This window comes from Perna viridis, chromosome 1 (genome assembly GCF_037379345.1).
Source record: "Perna viridis isolate PV_CMFRI_1.1 ecotype Kerala chromosome 1, ASM3737934v1, whole genome shotgun sequence".
In the NCBI taxonomy this organism is placed as follows: Eukaryota; Metazoa; Mollusca; class Bivalvia; order Mytilida; family Mytilidae; genus Perna; species Perna viridis.
In genome coordinates, this window is record NC_142445.1 from 65,723,275 (window position 1) to 65,743,100 (window position 19,826).

The following is a 19,826-nucleotide window of genomic DNA, read 5'->3' on the forward strand; positions in this document are numbered from 1 at the left end:
CCAATTAAGATTACGTCATCATTTAAAGATGTCTGCGCCCACGGTGTAAACAATAACATAAATATGCCTAAATTTTTATCAGAAGAAGAATTTGAAAGACAGAAGAGAATACACAAAATTGTACAAGAGAAACATGCAAAACGTACCGAAGAGTATTTAGAAGCTGTCAGGACTCATCCATGTCGTCGAGTAGGATATTTGATTGATTAAAAATTTAGAAATCACGAAAAATAAGTGACTTCACTGTCAGTTGACTAATCAGTTAAATTCATAAATATTTCAACTTTAAGCCTCCTTAAGCAACAGCAGTTAGTCAGTTTTTTCTTTTGAATTTTGCATCTTGCTATTCAAGTATAGCTTTCAAAATGTTAACATAAATGCTTGATCTCCAAAGAGAACCAATGACAAAACAATTGTCAGTAAATCGGAGCAAAAAGTAAGGGTTTTTAACACAAAAATTATTCACCCCTTTACTAATACAAGTGAGTATGCGGAAGGAATATATCTCAATATTCAATATGTTGTCAGTATTGTTATCAACATGTCTCTTGTGTGTGTTAAAGTATTTTCTTCTTTATAGTTTTCAGTCTACTGCATACCTGCCAACTTACAGAACTAAAACATGTTTTCACGATTTTGACCATTTGTCCTGCTAACACGATTTTTCAGGTCAAATTTGTCCTAAAACCCGATTTTGTCACCAGCAACCAGCGAACATGGCCGGCTACTTGCTTAAATATCACTGGCTACTAGCCAGCAAAAAATAAGTGAAATCTTAAAAAATACGACAGAAGAATTTGTAGTATTTAATTCATCCAGTTTTTATTAAATAAAATGCGTGGGACATGAAGCAAACTTGATGACAAACAATACATTTGAGTTAATAAATAAAAATACACATTTAACAGGTGTTTTCGTAGCAGGTTTTATTTAGCAGACGTCGCCAGTTCAGTGCCTGTAGACTACGTAGTTTTACTTTAGACCAACGGAAAATAAATTAATAAATATATGATAAAAAAGATATCCTTGATTGAGGTTCTTTGGTTATGGTTTATATTTCAACCATTTTTTCTGTGGGGACAACCCCTTCCTCCTGTTACTTTAACCAAATCTCCTGATACTTCAAAACTTAATGACATCACTGACTTGGCGTCCATCGTCGTTTGTCATCGTTCACAATATTTTCAGAACTCTTCTCCTCTGACACTACTTGACCAATTGAAACCAAACTTGGTATGTATGTTTCTTGGGGTATCCTGCATAGAACTGATGTGGTGATTTTTTTATGTCGAAAAACATGGCCACCATTACAAAAAATAGAACATAGGGGTCAGACAGTAGTTTTTTCGCATATACAATGTATCTCCAAAACCATTAGGTTTAGCTAAATGACAGAGGGGGAAAGTGTTCAGCATGATGAGGTCTTTCTGCAGGAAAATTTTCGTTTTAATCCGTTAAGCCATGTTGGAGTTATTGCCCTTTTTCAACATTTTTTGCTATTTTTAATGTTATTTCTTTCAAAAATCTTCTCCTCAGACACTAATTGACCAATTGGAACCAAACTTGGTATGAATGTTCCTTGGTGTATCCTGCATAGAACTGACGTGAGAATTTTTGTTCTGTCAAAAAACATGACTGCTGTTACTAAACATAGAACATAGAGATCAGACAGTAGTTTTTTGCATATACATGTATCTCCAAAACTGTTAGGTTTAGCCAAATTCTTTCGATAGAAATGATCCTTATTATTAGGATTACAAAAGTTTTCAGGGATGAAAGTTGTCAGATGACTCCTTGTAAGAGTTATTGCCTATGAAAGGGGAAAAATTACTTTTTTTACAGTTTTCAGTCTGTATTTTGAAAACTGTGATAGATAGAAAGAAACTTTCAAGTTCTGAAATGATCCTTATGATAAATTCTACCAGAGTCTTGTTGGACAACTTCTTGTTAAATTTATTGCCCTCAAAAGGCGAAATTCAACCAGGTGAGCAATTCAGGCTCCTGGGAGCCACTTGTTTTAATTAAATGTTCAGAATTTCAATTAGGTTTGGAGGAACCTACCGCAAGAAGAAAAGGGGCTTACAAACTTCAATCTATGATTTTGCATGCACATGTTGTTCAACTGAAAAGGCCCTTTTATACTATAGTGATTGTCTCATTCATACATTACTACAGTAAAACCCATGCAGTTTGCAAAACATGTCTTGAAAATTTCAGTTCACACGTTGTCCAGTGTAAAAACCCCCATGGGGATTTTCAAAAGTTGGCAGGTATGCTACTGTTGAAGTATTGATGGTTAATTTCTGGTGCTTGTGTGGCCTATTTACAAGAAAAGTGTTAATAATAAATAATTAAACTTATTTACATGTAGAAAGTTGTGCAGAGAACAGTAGTAGCCATTTGTGATTAAAATGGTACAGGAGGTAATGAATGATCAAATTAGGGTAGAGAGAACAGCATGTAAAAGCAGTTCTCTGAAGATGTCTACTGAGGTTGAATGGGCAACTGCATTATGTAGTAGGCTCTTTATACTTCCATTTCCCATACTCAGCTAAAATCCCAACTCAGAAACATTATGCATCGTTGTTACTCCCAATAAGACGGTACACCTAGAAACAAATATATATTTCTTGATAGAATTTCATTATACTTTGTTGAAAACAATTCCAAATCATCTTCCATATATACCAAAGAAGATGTTTTCAAAATGCTGGAGTTTTTTATCAACATCATATTTGTCCAGTAGGGTGGACATATTTTTCTACAAACAGTCAGCATTCCTTCCAATGGCAACAAATTGTGCTCCTCTACTTGCTGACATATTCCTTATGAAGCATCAACCCCAAACAACTTGAGATAAAGGATACTTACACACTGTGAAGTCAGCCTCATATCTTGACCTACACTTAGAGATTGATGATAAAGGAAAACTATTGGCCAAACAATACAACAAAGTTGATGATTTCATTTCATATTGTCAACTTCCCTTTCATCTGTGGCAACATCCCTTCAGCACCTGGGTATGGAGTTTTCATATCACAACTCATACTATGTGCCAGAGCCTACCGTAACTACACAGACTTTTTATTCTGTGCTAGACTTCTTACAATTAGGCTTCTGGAACAGGGTAATGTTACTACATTGAAGTCGTCACTACAGAAGTTTATGGTCATCATCATCATGAACTCATAGATCATAATAGGGTATCAATCTGCATTGATAACTGATTTGTTCAATGTGTCATAGATTTCATTTCCTCTTTGGTCTAACCTGGACTTGACTTTAAATAAACAACTCAGCGGGTGTTTCTAGAAAAGCAGAGGATGCTTACCCTACCGGTGCACCTGGTCCATGCTCCCAGTTTTTATTTTTGTTACTTTGTATATATTATTTGGTTATTTTATGTTCTTTGTTGTGTTTGTCTGTTTTCCATGTCTGGTCATTGTCCTTGGATTACATTATTTTGATTTCTGCTAAAATCTTGATTCCATTGATTACCCTTCCATTGAGTCATAGTCACATGTATGGGGGAAATGAAAACTTGTAAGAATCTTCAGATGTGTAGTGAGAGAGTGATGTTTTCTAGTTCTTGAGTCTGATGAAATGAGAATTGTGCTAAATGGAATAGCTACAATGTTGTACAGGTATTTTTAGGCAAGTTTCTCCACAACAGAAAAAAATCAACAATCTGTGTGGACATTAGCCCTAAGCCTGCCACTAGCACAAATTTACGAGGGGTGTAGAAATTATGAAAAAAATAGATTAAATGTAAATTAGTAATCATTAAAGGTATGGTCAGAAGCTAAAATGGTTTTGGGAGGGACTAAATTAAAACCATTTAGATCCTATATATAAATCGTATAATAAAAAGTTATACCGGTAAATTCATTTTGTGTATTGGCATAATTTTATAGAATAACAACATGAACCCTATCAAAATGTACACATGTAGGTTGGACAAATATGCTTGTGCAGCCATATACACTTAGGGCCTAATCTAGACATTGATGACAAGGAGAAGTTTTATTAGATTCTGTTTGAAAAGTAATAATATTGACATTTTTGTCTATGTAATCCATACAAATACTTATCCCTGCCAAAAACAAATGGTAGAAGCAAGCACAAACAAGGAAAAGTTTTTGCTCATTTCTCCCTCTAGATGAGGCCCTGTGCACCAACCTGCTTTGCATTACACCAATTTGTTTAATATTTTGCTTCAGATACCCAAGTATTGTATATTTTTCATACCAGAAAATTGAATTAAGTGCATACAATGTATGTTGATCATTATTATAGAATTTTCATCCCATTGAAAATCACTCTGATACTCCTTTGTTTTTTAAGACTGAAAATGCAATGAGCATTCTTAAAGATCATAGGACATTTGTAATACATTTTAAAAATGGATTTAAATTTGATTCACTTCTGTTTATACATGTAGTATAGAATAAAAACGAAAATATTTAGTATACACCATTTCATGCAGTGTTTTATATAAACTTGCAAAAAAATAAAGTTGATGCATTCAATATGTAATTTGATTGAAATAACAAACGCATACTTTTATCAGCATTCAGCAGAGAATTAGTTATCATGATAAGTACAAAAATGGTTAAAAAAATTAATTACTTCCTGTTATAGAAGTCGTGCTTTTAATCTGCTGCAATGCAGATTATTCAGATGTCAGTTTCATCATTGAAGTAAGTTCACATCTTTTTCTTTATGTTTAGACACAAAAATGCAAGTACGTTTTTGTAGTCAGGTTTGAATTTGACTGCAAAAAAATTTGCCTGTAGTTACTTTGTTTTCTAGTAGTAGCATGAGGAATGAATATTAGTTAGTTTATCTTTTTAAAATATTATAACAAGGTTTCAAACCTCAGAAGAAAGATTGGTAATGTTTTTGGTGATTGTGGCCCCAGCAGTTTTGGAATAAGGAGCCAAAAAAGGGGCCACAACAAGCATTTCATAGAATTTTAACTGTAAGTCCAGAAAAAAGCATATTTACTCCACGATTTTTTTAATCCACAAAGGTCAGACTGAGATTGATTTTAGGGCTTAAGACTTTAACAGTTTAGGAATGAGGGGTCAAAAATGGACCACAAACAAGCATTTTCTTGTTGTCCAGACAAGAACTTGCCAGTTAGAAATTGGATCTTTTTACCACAAGGTGCCATATCACCAAAGAAAGGCTTGAATAAATTTGAAGGCTATGACTTAAACCAATTAGAAATCAATGACTAAAAAGTGTCAGAAGTAACTTTTTCTTAATGTCCAGACAATAGCTTGAATAAAAGTAAATGGATCTCTTTTAAATTTTAATCAAGATGCCATATTTCAAAAGAAGAATTGTTCAGATTTCTGGGTGATAACTTGAGTAAAAGAGAATGGAAATCCACAAATCCATAAGTACCATAATCCATGGAATGTAGTGACTGGAACCTTTAGGGACCAAAAAACGTTCAAATTCTTTTCCTGTGTCATATTTCCTGATCAAGATCAAAGCTGTAATAAGTTTGAATGGTGGTTCCATAGTTGCCCAAACTGTTCAAGGTTCGAGCTATGTTTGTATCAAGCTGCACCCCATGAAGCAGTTTATTTCATTTTATTAATTTTGTTGCAGGATTTACACTCAAGAAATAAAACAGCTACATGTATATAAGTGGCTCTTAAAACTGACTGACACAATTAGTGATTAAGTTAGCAATATTGTATGTAACAGAATGTATCAGGTGACTAAAACATTCATTTAATTGATAACAATAATTCTTGTTGATGCCTTGCATTTATATAATATAAGATAGGTACATTTCAGGAAAAAGACATGTCCATGCAGTGTTTAGAAGATCAAGGTTATGATAGGGATAAATGTACCCTGCACTTTGAAAATTACAGAAATTGCCAGAAATTTTGGGTATGTAAATTGTTCAAATGTAATTTTTTTTTCAATAATTTTTTAAGCATTTTTTTCCAAATATGTATTAATGGATCATTTAAAGCCAAACTTACAACAAAAACTTGATTTTCTACCTATTAGTTTTTGTTGAACATTTTTTTTACTGCTATACAGTAAAGATATTACATATAAAATCTTAAGTGTATCACCAACTTTTCATGAGAGTTGGATCTTACAGTATATTCTATTCTACACTTATAGAAAAGAAGATATGGAAAGTTTTCAGGAATGTCTTAAATCATTATTTTTTATTCCATTGCCTTACAGAATAAAGTCAGTTGGGACAGATGGATAAAAGGTATCACACCCAGTATGCCTCCTCCTGAAGATAGGGCAGCTATACAAAAGGAATATTCAAAGAAGCTGGGCTACGGGTAGCTTAGACATTTCAGAAATTTTGTAAAAATGTGAACTTGTTAATGTGTGAAAGTTTGTGACTTTTGTATAGAATGATTGAATATTTCAGTTACATGTGAATGAAAATTCTAATTAAAATCATATTTAAATTAATGGGGTATTATTTATTTGTGCATTTTGTAATGGTTATGAAATTAAACATCTTTCTGCCAGGCAACACTCTCTATTCATGTGATTACTGTATAATTGTGGCAGACTTGTAGATGTGTCAGATTTAAAATTCAAAACTTAACTTGCATGAAATTGTATAGTATATAAGATATCCTGTTTAGAAGTATCTTGAATATACATACAAAAACACAAGAGAGCAAAACTTTATATTAAGTGAGCAACTATGATTCATTTAAAAAAGTATTACTAATTTTAAGTACTGTGAAAGTACTTCAATTCCTGGATACCAATTTTAGTGTATTAGGGAAGAAACACAGACTCATTGATTCTTGAATTGTGGTTATGAGGTTTTCAGTATACACATCAATAAAAATCTCCTTTTTGTTGGGAACCAAATTTCGTGCGTTAGCCTACCCCATGAAAACCATGAAAACTGGTACCCCACAAACAATAGTACTTCCACAGTAAGCATTCTATGCTTCTCTTGGAAGAGTTGCATGGACATTTTTGCTATTACGAAAAAAAAACCTTTATTGCCATTTTGATTATTGAGGTATCATTCACTGTGTTGGTATGTTTTAAGCTGAGTTTATCTCCGTTGATCTCCAAAAGGTTTATCAATCCTATGATATTTTACATTTGTAAAGTCACAAATCTTGACATACCATATAGTAGGAATAAGCTATATATAAAAAGTCATGACATTTATTTTACTAACATGATTGTATTAAGTAAACATTGTCAATTAAAAGTGCACAGAAAAGAGCAAGCTAAAAAGCTGAATTATGATCTCCCCCCCCCCAAAAAAAAAAAAAACCAAAAAAACAACAACAACAAAAAACAAAAAACAGTAATTACAGGAAACCAAGTTTAATTGAACACTTGAGTCACATTTTTCTTCTGCAGAATCTCCAGTTACTACAAGTATTGCAAAGGACCTGGACTATTTTCCCTTGGATTCTGACCACAATTAGGGCCAATATCAAAACTTATTCATAAGACAAAATTGCCATTGGGATCTATAGAAATGAACACTGTGTTACTAAAAATGTAAATCTGTGAAAAATCAGATGGTTGAGAAGTACAAAAATTAGTAACAAAGTTTGTTGAAAATGCGTTTTCGACAATTTGTCTTTATATTAGACACTTTTAGTTGCCGAAGTAGCACCTTTACCACCATTACAGAGGAAGGTTATTGAAGAAGAACACATCTTTTGATAGTGTAAGACTTATCAAGGGAACCAAGATTCAGGTAAGAATATTGATGTTGTGCTTTTGTGAAAGTATAAATTTTTTGTCAAAAACACCAAACATATAAACCTTAAACCTTATAGAGCTTATTACACATCTAGTATATCATCTATTTCCCAATTAATCTGAAAGTTGTATGTGGTCAAATGTTTTTGGTTTGAACCCAACCCAGGCTTATTATTTTCATTTTGTGTTTTTGGTCAAAATTCATTATAATAATGTCATTTGTTAATTTGGGTAATCAGTTTGCAACATATTTTAAGAGCCTAATTATAGTATTAACTTGTGAATTCATTTCTATGAACAAAATCACAGTAAATTTGGCCCATGTCCTTTGCTTTATAGTTACATTAATTAAAGAGATGAAGATATTTTTTGTTTCAAGTTATTGAGTAATAGATGTCCTCCATTTCATCATTATTATACACGCTGCTTTTTGACCCTCTGTTTGGTGCTGATGGCTCTAGATAGTTTCCACTTGTTCTTGGAAGATGTTGGCTGTAATCATTTGTTTTTCTATCCTTATTGGTCTCTTTGAGATCATCATACTGAACAGTTTCCAATATCTTCTTGGTTGATTTTGATTTTGGTCTCTTTGGAATTGACCCTTAAAGAGAATTTATTTTGTGAGAAGAAAAATTGACTGTGCATACCACTCTATTCTACAAAATATTGGAAAACTAACAAATCAGTTTGATCTATTGGTACCTTAGCAAAATGATATTAATTTTAAACGATCTCTCAATTTACATATAAAGGACATTCAACAACTTTTTTGTTTGTTATTGATAAAAATATATTTTGTAATCGACCTAAATAAATTACATGTAAATAATGATATCAAAACCTACGGTACAAGTAATTTTCCACTAGCAACTTTTCATGAAATCAACCAAAGGCTTATATGTTTAAACTATTTATCATGACAGTAGTTGATATACTTAAAATGTGAATCGATTGATTTTCAATAATTACATAAATATTTATTAACAAACAAAACTAGATAATTGAATTACCAATTTGCTTTGCTTTTGGTATTCTGTTGATAAGCTTAAACCTGAAATCAAATGTAGATCGTAGAAAATTGATAAGTTAGAAGGTGATTATTTTTTCAGACATGTTTAACCGTTGAAATACACATACCGGTAAAATTTGTCTTTGATTACAAGGACAATTCTAGAAATTTATAAAATGTGGAGGAGTTCTGTTCCAGAATTTTTTTTTATATAAAAAAAGAAGGAAGTCGAGATTTTAATAGACTCATTTTTGCCAAACTTTTGCACAAATTTTTATATTTTCCAACAAATGGTGGACTGTTCACAGAATCCTCCCCTTGATTTACCACCGTATTTGACATTTTCACAATAAAAAAAAATTATGTTTTTCAGGCACACTCATAATAAAGGAAGTTGTCCCCCTTACATTAAGGAAATGATCTCATTTAAAGTGTATTTTTGAAAAAATGGACAAGTTGTCTACTTAGGTTACTAATGCTTATATTGTGAGTTTCCTGGGTTTAGATAAGCATTTTTATTTCACTATGTAAAACAAGAAAATACAACTTACTTCCAAAAAACTGTTGCAAGAATTCCTAACAGAAATACATTTGCAATCACTGAAACTGTCACAACTGTATTAAATGTTGTTGATTGTACCATACCATCAGGCGCTACTTGAGCCAGAGCCAACTGGCTGCAGGTTGGGGGTATCCACCCTTCAAGGCACTCTTCATCAGGGCATGTTCCATTTTTTTTGTCACATTCACCATGGTGACAATTACATTGGTGTTCACAATTTTCACCAAAGAAATCTGGTCCACATTCTTAAACATTAAAGGAATGGAATTATGAAAGATAAAGATAAAAACACAATTGTTACTCATTTTTGCTTTATTTATGTTGAAAGTTTTAAATATACACACAGCTATCGGCAATCTTTATCCTGTAGTTCTGATAGTACAAATATAAAAATTAAACTGAAGTGTTCTTTTTTCTAACCTTGTGTCAACTGATTTCCTAATCTTACAGAGATGGACCTGTTTCATAATACATTTTTTGTAAAATCTCAAGTGGGTAGGGGCTATAGTCTCCAAACGGCCCCAAAATTAAAATACTTTCTACTGACTTGAATATGTGTGCATTTGAACTTCTGATAGACAGTTTTTCTTGTTTTACAACTTATTCTAAAAATTACAAATCTAAAATTGGGCAACGGCATCATGATATGGGTATTTTGATACAATTTATTTAAAAATTATTTAAAAAAAAGTTATTTTTTAGTCTTTTATTGCTACAATTCAATGCATCCATACCCTTCTACCAAAAATTCCTTTTAATATATCTTGCATCTACTTATTGTACACAACATATCAAAATAGTTTGTTCAAGTGGAAGAATTGTGGAGGTTACTATTTTTTTAAAACCAATGTAAATTAGGGGCTTTTCCTAGATTTTTTTCATAATTTCCGACAAAATACCCCTTACTATGATGTTATAATTACGTCATAACATCAGGTTTAAGAAACTGATTTTTACAAAGTGTTGTTGCAACACCAACTGTTCATAATATGCCAAAACACACAAACATTTTACGGAAATTTGGGGCCGATCGTGGCTGTTAAAGCCCCTACCTCTTTAGAATTTCTTCAAATCATCCACTCTTCCTGTTCCTCTAATATTCAATTCAATCTTCAATCGAAATTTGTGTTAACTAAGGATTAGAGAGATATGTCAATTAGCACAATAGGGTTTTTAAAGGAAGACAGGCAATGACAAATAATTTTAGCCCTACCCATTTCACAGGTTATACCAGACCAACCAGCTTCACAACTACCCAGACATACACCAACTCCATCACAGTTGTTATTTACACAGTGTCCTATACAAGTCCTCGTACATGTTTGATCATCTTCTCTGCAGTCTAAATAAACCAATATCAATATTATGAATGTAGACAGAATCAACTTTATTCTTTACCTTTTACACACAAGCACTTATCCATAAGAGTCCCTCATTTTATAACGATTATAGACCTTGAAGTGGCTTAGCTTTCACACTACAATGTGCATTATTTCTCCAGCGACATCAAATGAAATATTTATGACCATTGGCTGCTTTCAGAATGTTTTTCATGATACTTCTGTCAAAACTTGGGGAAACTAAGGAACCTCTTCTTTCGTATGAAATATTTCACAATAAATGATTTGCCTTCAGACAGATCATACCTAATATCTCTAGTAGATAAAATTTCCCTAGTTTTTTTCTGGAAGATTATATTGAATGAACGTACTTTAGAATTTAATGTAAAAACCAAAAGCCACCGAACTTGATTTTGAGATAATTGAGCCTTAAAAGGCAACTTTTGTATGGATTCTTTGAGAAATTCATTATTTCGCAAACTATCAAAACATTGGTTGATAGAATTTCTTTTAAGTTTATATTAAAAACACTTTACTGACATTCTTTCATATTTGAAAGAAGAAAAATTGAAGATCACCGATTTTTTCCTTTTTCCTATTAAAAGAACTAAAAGTCCCATTACATTTCTATAGTACATTTTCCCGCCAATTTTCTCTCCTTAAAAGAGGCTTTATACAATTAATGTCTGTAATTTTACCATCATTTTTTTTTTGTATGTCCATTTTTTTTAAATAATTTAAACATAATGTTTTTACTTAATTTTAAAAATTATAAAATCAGTGTAAATTTATATATCTATGTGATTTTGTAAGACGACCGAAAAGATCTACCTTTAACAATTTAAGGTGTCTGATGCATAACGAATTTTATTAATGTCCCTTGAGAACAAATTAACCTCAAATATCAGTACCTCAAATATCAGTACCCCTTGCATTAAGGAGTTATATACTCATGATAGGAAATAAAAACTGTTTCACGTAGATTATGTTAATTCGATTTTTTGTTAGTGTAGTCGTAATCTGATTATTTATTTATCTCATCACTGTATGGCCTGGATTTTTATCTAAAGGGCTGCATGAGACTGTTCCAACCTGGATCTGTCAAGAATTAACATTTTTATGAAAAATGCAATACAGTACTTTTTCGAACTGCTGATAAAATCCAATAATGCAGTACCGATATGGCTAAACTAGTTACCTTGTTCACACTTGGGACCAAATTTGTTTTCACTACACCCGTATATGCAGTTTCCTGTATCAGGGTCACATAGGTTTGAAATACAGTTGTTGGGACATTCTCTGAAACAGTCTTCTCCGTAATACCCAACTGGACACCCTAAAACGGTACAATCTTTGATTGATATGTATGCAAAAACAAAATCTTTTGGCGCACTTATTGGGTAGAGTTTGAGTCCTTTCTTCCGAAACGGATGGTACTCTTAATCTTGCATTCAAGAAATATAATCAAAGGCTACTGATTTACGGCAATTAATTAAAAGTTTCCATTAACCCGACATTTTCAGCATGTTCAGAGGCGTAGCGTCCAAATCTGGATTGGTTCGTCGAGAATGACTCCTTGCCATGGGGTTCTGGGGCCTGTCGTGAAATATCTTATTTGACAAAAATTTAAGGTACGGCATGCGGTACCAAAGAAAACTATTGATTGCCTTTCTATACGACCTATAAACAAAAATGGTATTGCGTAGCAATCCGTCTCGTCGTCGTTGTCCATAAACACTTGGTTTTCGTGCGATTACTTAAGTGTTAGTTGGTTGATCTTTATAAAATTTTACTACAAGGTTCCAAACCGCAAAAGTAAGGTTTGGTATTGGTTTTGATCAAAGGGGACCCCAAACCCACAAGAAATATAGGGTAGATACATCATATTCACTTATTTTTTTATTTTAAATTACGAATATACTTTATTGATTCTCTGCGTTTTTTCAACCACCAGAATCAATTTCATCCTCCCTTGGACCCGCCTTTGGTTTTCATAAAAATATGGCTTGACTCGAAATGCCTGGTCGTAATTATTTCTGCAAGACACAATGTAGATAGTAACAATCCCGATGCACCCCGTGTCCTTACCATGAACATCCACTTCGCAGAGCTCCAACACAGCGTAGCTAGTGTAGCATATTTCACCGGAAGGGGTTTCAGGGGGTCTTGTCACAATTACGGTTATATATTTCCCAATAGCGTCGCACGTAACATCTTGATACAGTTCTGGATAGTCTTTTCCTTCATGGTGATAGCATCTCTTTCCAGATGGAACTCGAGAAGAGTTAGAAACATAAATAGAAAACCCCGCCAGTTTCTTCATTGCTGAAAAAAAAAAATATTGCAGGCGTGTCGCAATTTTAAAAACCTACTTGACTTAAAATATTAAAAGAGGGATCGTTTTTCTACATTTTTTTTGACATATTAATCATGTGTTAATTGAACTTTTGGCTCATTTGTAATTTCCGCCCAAAAAATGAAGTTTTGTTAGCGTCTTGTATTTTTTTTTACCAATTTTTCCAAAATTTTTTAGGACTGTAAAGTAAACCGTTTAGGATAAAGGACTAGAAACAAACATTTCCTTGATGTCAGAACAATAACTTGAATAAAAGAGAACGGATCTATTCGAACTAAAAGGGTAATGCAGCAAGCATTTTCATAATGTTAGGACAATTAATTCAGTACAAATAATTGAGATCCTTTAAAAACTGTACCACAAGGTGCCACCTCCCAAAAAGAATTTTCACGAGATCAAGTTTGGGGGTTTTGATCTAAGCTGCTTAGGAATTATGTGTCAAGAAGGGTAAACTTTCATTATTGTTAAAATAATCGCAATCCAAATTCAGAACTGTATTAAGCTTGAATCGTTGGCCTTACTCGGCCTAACTGTTATGTGTCTAACCTTTGCGCTCGTACCAAGCTGCTCCATGTGAAATATTTTTATAAAAACCGTTTCGTTCTATATGTGAAACCATAGACTTTCCGCAGGTGTGTGGGTTAGAACACATTTGCATAAAAACCTTGTGTTGTTAAAACAACAAAAAGCATTTTATGCCTGTATATTAAAAAAAAGTAATTATTTGTGTCCATGACAATATAACGAGAATCGATATGGAGACAACAATCCATACGGCATGAAAAATGTCACCTCAAGGCCACCCATGGGCCTTCAATGAATGACGAGGAAAAACCCTCACACCACAAGGCAGGCTGTAGCTGGTCACAAAACAACATTATACACAGGTACAGCGAAATAGTTGCCTGCATATACTCCAGCAACATAAAAAACAAAGTGAAAGTGAAAACGAATCAATACATTTCCTGAATTGGAACAAGCGCAAACAAAATGCGGTAGCCAAGGGTAATGTACATTTACGGCTTAAGTTTGCCCTTATTTTTTATAGACTTTTGAATTCAAGCAACAATGTTACATCAACCGTTGAGTACCATATATTCATAAATAGCCTGTACTGCTTATCTGGGCCATACATTATTTATTTTTTTCAAAAACAGAAGGTGAATTACTATTCAGCCTAGAATACCTGGATCAACATAGACGTGGATCAACATAGACCCATGTAATATTCTTAGGCATGTATCTTTAGAGGTCTAACATGAGGAAGATGCCACGTTTAAGAAGAAAATATTATTTAGCCATTTTATAAAATGTCGATTTCTTTTACTATAAGTTGACAAGTGCATGAACTAATTCAAAATGGCAATATAAATCGTGAATACAGTACAGAGCAGGTTCTTAAAAAGGTGCAGATTGGTATCATTCTATATTATACGTATACTGCTTTAATCACGTCTAGAAGGTCCCGACCACTTCCTAATTGTAGCTCGTCCTATAAACGGCAAATTAAGGAGGTTGTGTATCTTCTTATTTGTAAAAAAAAAAACGAACAAAACAAAAAGAACAACAAAAACTTGAAGTTGGGAAGTGGTTGTCACAACAGTATATTGCCCCATTATTTTATGATTCCAATCTCTTTAATAATAAAATTTAACAATTAAAATACCGAACCTACATTGAAATTGAGTATTCTCGTCATCGTCCTTTGAATATAACTCGACCCTGTTAATTATCGACCTCTGTCTAAGAGTCACTTGCCACCAAGCTTCCTTGACTCTTGATTCCGTTTGTATACAAAAAATTCGATCCTGAGAATATTCACCATCTATAACTAGATGGGGATCGAATTCACCCGCTGATCCACTCATATTTGCATCCTCCACATCATGTAAAAGGTTGGCTGGAACAAAAATAGATAAACTCAAATCGATGCATTTCTTTTCTCAGACTGAGTATAATATATATATATTACCTTTTTTATGTATCACTTCCGGAGTAAGATTATGTTTTTTTTTTTAATTTAGAGTTTCATTTTATATCTACTTCGTCGCCATACGTAGCAATTAGACTGATATTGGCACGGATCTAAGGAAATTAAGGCGTCCCACTAAAATGAGGGAAAGTTTGGGTTTTTTTGCATGGAATCTTGATTTTCACAAGTTCCACAAAAATGGCTAATAATGCCTTAGCTTGCACCTCCTCTTTTTGTGAGGAACCTAGCTCGGCTGGAACCCTCCTTTTCAAAGTGTCTGCATCTGGCCCTGAGGGCTTGTGTTCCAAAAAAAACAGGGACGGTCCTTACAGAAATATTTTATCTGAGTAGCTCATTCACTTGTTTTTATTTTTGTCTTTTATGAATGCTGTTGTCCTTCTGTTTCTGATATTTTACCGTCTTGTTTTCGTCACTGTAGAGTATAGTTTTTATATTACTTTCGTTTCGAGATTAGATAAAGTATCATTAAAACCAGTTGGGCACTTTCAGAATTAAACTGTTTTATTAAAACCACATACCATTTTCTTCTGAAGGAAGTGGGCTGAGATTTTGTTTACCCCTACAATGTAGGAAGTTGGTAATCCGTTCCTCCATACCCCAACCAAGTCAGAAAACAGCTTGCTAGACAACCTCTATCATTGCTGGAGTAGGAATTGGTTGAGTGGGAAACTTGTTTCCCGCAAGCTCGAAAGGAATTGTATTTTTTCAGTAGCAGCCGGGGTTAGAATTTATTTCCTTACTATTCAGTAAAAAAGGATTTCGGGGCTTAAAAAATATCAATCACCCTCAATCATAAAGTGGTTTGCTTAAAAAAAAGGTTGGTGTAGATTTTGGGGTTACGGCCCAACCTTTTCAGAATGAAAGGCCAAAAGGTGAAAATAGCCATTTCATCAAATTTAACAAAATAAATATATTTAATAGCATGGCTTTCTACGATATTGTTCCAAAATATTCTACACTGTAGTAGTCAGACTGTAGTTGATTATGGAGGCTAAGGCCTGAACCTTTAAGAGGTAAGAGTTATTGAAGGGCAATAAAAAAAAAAAAAAGAAGAAGAAGAATAAAAGATAGTATGGATGTCTATAAAACTGAATCATGAGATTGCATACCACAAAGGAGGGGTGTATTTTACTGATTTTCTGTTGTTTCTCTAATTGTTTAGGCAAAGGGATTAAATGAAATCATTTTATTAAACTAACTATATACATTTAATAAGTATGTGTTAAGATCTCTTCGATATTGCACAATTATGTCATTCCCTTGGGTTTACTGCACTCATTTAGAAAATAGTAGGCAAAAGGAGCCAAAAGTAAACATATTCCTCGTTCTGGCTATAATTTTATAGTAAAAGTGTATGGATATCTATGAAATTGTTCTAAATTGTGCCTTAATTATACAAAAATACCAATCATATATATTGCAAATTTTGATATGCTGTACAAATTTAAATGTTTTCGGAATTTTAAGGCCAAGAAGGGACCAGAAATAAGCATATCTTCAACTTCCTATAAATTTCTTCTTTATTATGTCTACCTGAATATTTTAAAGTTTTTTTACCACTTTCATTCGTGTCAGAATCTTGGCCAATCTAGTTAAAATTAGCCCTATCAGTTATTGCATAACGTCACTGTATGTGACTGAATGGGACAATTGATAGGTCTGATATTAATTAGATTGGTTCTTGGCATTTATTAACCATTCAAATTCAATTCGGATCTTTGGCTGCGTAATGGGAGACATTTTGTACTATTGTATTAACTTTCGAATGAGAGTCTGGGAATCGGGTAATTGTTGACGAGTGTATTCTTTCTTGTACATTTGGTTTCTGACTTATGTGTTAAGAAATCCTATTATACTTTTTGATAAGAAATTGATAATGACATAATGTCTTAGTAAAAGTACCACGACACACATGAAACTTACTAGAACTGTAAACTTTTTCTAATCCAGCACTGGAAAGCACAAAAACGAAAATAAAAATTCTCACTTGCATAGTTCATTCACGGAAACATAAAAAATCAACTTGACAATATGGTACATTATACAATTTAACTAAATCTAGTTTTGTCATATCCTGGATTAATAAGTCTTATCTAAATACAGCTTGGTACACGTTTTTTTTTCAGTTAATTAGATACGGATTACTTCAAAACATAATTTATATGTCTTCCGCTAAATATTTCAGTATTGTTATCACGCAGAGAGGTAGGCAGCATAGGAAAAGTATTAACTGATTGTTAAATAATGATAAATAAATAATGTTCAAAAGTATTACTGCTTGTAAAATAATAATAAATCAAAGTACTCATGTACTGAATCAATTTATATCCATCGTTTGAATTTTTACGCCTAAAATAATCGTCAAATTGCAAAAATATGAGATAAATGGACAGTACGGGGATCGAATTCAAACCTGACATATGCTTATTGTTATAAATGGTTAATATTGAACTCTTTGTTTTAATTTTAATTTCACCATTCTGATTACGAAGAATATTTAAAAACCACATATACACCAAAATTCTTGATGCATCGAAGCAGTGCGCCAGTTTGCGCAATATCCAAGTTCGATATCGGTTTCCATGGAACACCTAGACGAATAAACACAAAACTCTCCGAGATATTGCATATTTGAAGTACAAACTACTAGTTGGCCATTCCCAGTTTTTAAATTTTCAGGTCGATATTCAATTAATCTGCCCCTCGCCTTTGATTTTCAGCTCATATATTATTCATGGGTTAGTTATGTACTTTCAGTATTTCTACAATTCAGGTTATTCTAGACTTATTGTAAATCGCTGTATATGTAGTTGTGTTTTGCTGATGTCCTGTTGATACTTAGTTTTCGTCATTTTATAATAAATGGTCTTTTTTTCAATTCATATATTGTGTTGCGTCTTTTTATCAAAATCAAACGAAGCAGAAGTTATTCAAGGAGGAAAGGTGACACAAATTCAATTTATCGACCTTCGGATCGAAACTGTCTGTCAAATCATTCAACATTAAGCCACAATCATTGAAATAAATGATATCCTTAAATACATGCTCCTCTAAACTAGTTATATTTCTCAGTTGATAAGCTTTATAGCTCAAGTGCTACAAGTTATTCCATAGACGCCTGTGTGTCACGTAAAAGCTAGTTCCAGAATCACATACTTTAACATTAACGATAAAGTTTTAGAATACATTTCACCAATCGTGTCTGGTGCAGGAAACATTTGCCATGCACTTTTAAGGCCATAGAGCACCTACAGCTGTACTATAATAACATACACATGGCTAAAATAGCCAGATAGATTTTTTTTTTTTTTGCAAAAACCAATAAAACCAGACAAAAAATGACAAAATTCCGGAGAAATGTACAATCGAAATTTCTATGGCATCGTCTATGCAAAGTTTTATTTTCACTTGTCAGATCAGGGCTTCTGATGTCACGAGGCGGTAATCGTAATGAAATACGTCAGGATCGTTTCGGGGGTTATGCTACCTTTTTGTAAAAAAGGTACATTTTATTCTTTTTGTAAAAAAAGGTACAAAAGATAAGTGACAAATAATAGCCTGAAATCCCTTTCTTTACACTAGTTTCTTCATCGTAACCACTGCCCCTTTTATCCGCCACGGCCCGCATGAAATCTTCCAATTGGTACTCAGCTCAGCATTGATCTTTATATTTCAATTATATGATTGATAACTATTTATAATCTCGCAGGGTTTTCATTTCTAGCTAAGCATAATATGTTTTTATGCTTCTAAAAATAAATAGGCAACTTGAATATATCGACACTGAACGACTGGTTTATTCGGGTAAATGCATAGAAATAAACAGATACTGAAAAGAGGATAGAGGTCACCTATTTTTAATTGGATCATGGTTGATACAAACCAAAGTAATCAGCATATTTAATTCGCAGATAAAGTTGTTTATTGTGTTTGTTTATTGGCATAAATAACATGGAATTAAATTTTATGTATTAGAAATACGTATAAAGTGGGCCTAACTATCTGCATTTGAACTTAAGTGGGGTATGCCAATGGGACTATTTTCCTGCGGTAGTGTACGATAACTGCAGATGCTATCAGGCTTTACAAATCTACAGGCTCTGGCGACTGCTATATCAATTCTGATCTTCGATCTAAATTGACAAAAATGTTGACTTTCATTTAGTGGCCACTGCACTCATCAAACTATGGCTATTCTATAGAGACACTGACCAGTATACTGTGTTATAAATTCGAGTTGGTATATTCTCAAGTTGAATCTTATTCTTTAAAATCGGAAACGGCGTTTCCCCTATTTATGTTTGATAATTAGCAGTCCGTTGGCCGGAAGGTTCCACCGTGCACCTTCCAGACTCATCATACCTCTTATTGACGAATCGATGTATTGCCTAAGATAATATCGGATTCTTGGTCAGTATAAGACAATATTTGTAACAAATATATAAGGTAAACAAAAAAAGCTTCTGAGGTCCAAGTTTTCGAATTTCAAAATCACCGTGGTCATCACAAGTAAAGAAACCCAAGATACATAAGAAGCATGCATTATGTAGCCCAATGTCTCAGCTTTCTAATGGTACCAGCCTCGTGCGGGTCCGGGTGTCAAAAGAATAGACCCACAGAAGCGCTAAGCTTGTCGTAAAAGGCGACTAAATAGTGCTCAGAACTCTGGCCGGGGTCTAGGGTGCTCTGTCCATAGAGCAACTAGATTGTGTGCCCCAGGTGGTGGAATGGGGTATCCCTGGCGTGTTACATGCTAGGGTCGTCAGGCCATATTAAGGCAAACCTGACCACAAACCATAGTGGTGCACCGTGTTGGGAAAGATGAC

At 33.3% G+C, this 19,826-nt stretch overlaps 2 protein-coding genes across 2 annotated transcripts; one reads left to right on the forward strand and one right to left on the reverse strand.

Moving 5' to 3' along the window:
* Positions 1–2: 2 nt before the first annotated feature.
* On the forward strand, positions 3–6,465 carry LOC148629896 (coiled-coil-helix-coiled-coil-helix domain-containing protein 7-like). Its single transcript, XM_088559447.1, has 3 exons — positions 3–189; positions 5,815–5,913; positions 6,223–6,465. The coding sequence occupies exons 1-3, from the start codon at positions 64–66 to the stop codon at positions 6,331–6,333; spliced, it is 336 nt and encodes a 111-aa protein (XP_088415573.1). The 5' UTR covers positions 3–63; the 3' UTR covers positions 6,334–6,465.
* A 707-nt stretch (positions 6,466–7,172) lies between these two features.
* Positions 7,173–17,038, reverse strand: LOC148629897 (uncharacterized). Its single transcript, XM_088559430.1, has 8 exons — positions 16,924–17,038; positions 14,683–14,907; positions 12,740–12,976; positions 11,850–11,987; positions 10,525–10,653; positions 9,301–9,556; positions 8,751–8,791; positions 7,173–8,341 (listed from the first exon to the last, which is right to left on the reverse strand). The coding sequence occupies exons 1-8, from the start codon at positions 16,991–16,993 to the stop codon at positions 8,115–8,117; spliced, it is 1,323 nt and encodes a 440-aa protein (XP_088415556.1). The 5' UTR covers positions 16,994–17,038; the 3' UTR covers positions 7,173–8,114.
* Positions 17,039–19,826: the final 2,788 nt, after the last annotated feature.

Coding starts and splice junctions, on each gene's coding strand:
- LOC148629896 (XM_088559447.1), top strand. CDS start 64: ATGCCTAAATTTTTATCAGAAGAAGAATTTGAAAGACAGAAGAGAATA. Junction 190..5,814: donor GGACTCATCCATGTCGTCGA/GTAGGATATTTG, acceptor GGTACATTTCAG/GAAAAAGACATGTCCATGCA. Junction 5,914..6,222: donor GAAATTGCCAGAAATTTTGG/GTATGTAAATTG, acceptor ATTGCCTTACAG/AATAAAGTCAGTTGGGACAG.
- LOC148629897 (XM_088559430.1), bottom strand. CDS start 16,993: ATGCAAGTGAGAATTTTTATTTTCGTTTTTGTGCTTTCCAGTGCTGGA. Junction 9,557..10,524: donor TGGTATAACCTGTGAAATGG/GTAGGGCTAAAA, acceptor TTAATGTTTAAG/AATGTGGACCAGATTTCTTT. Junction 8,342..8,750: donor ACCAAAAGCAAAGCAAATTG/GTAATTCAATTA, acceptor ATTCTCTTTAAG/GGTCAATTCCAAAGAGACCA.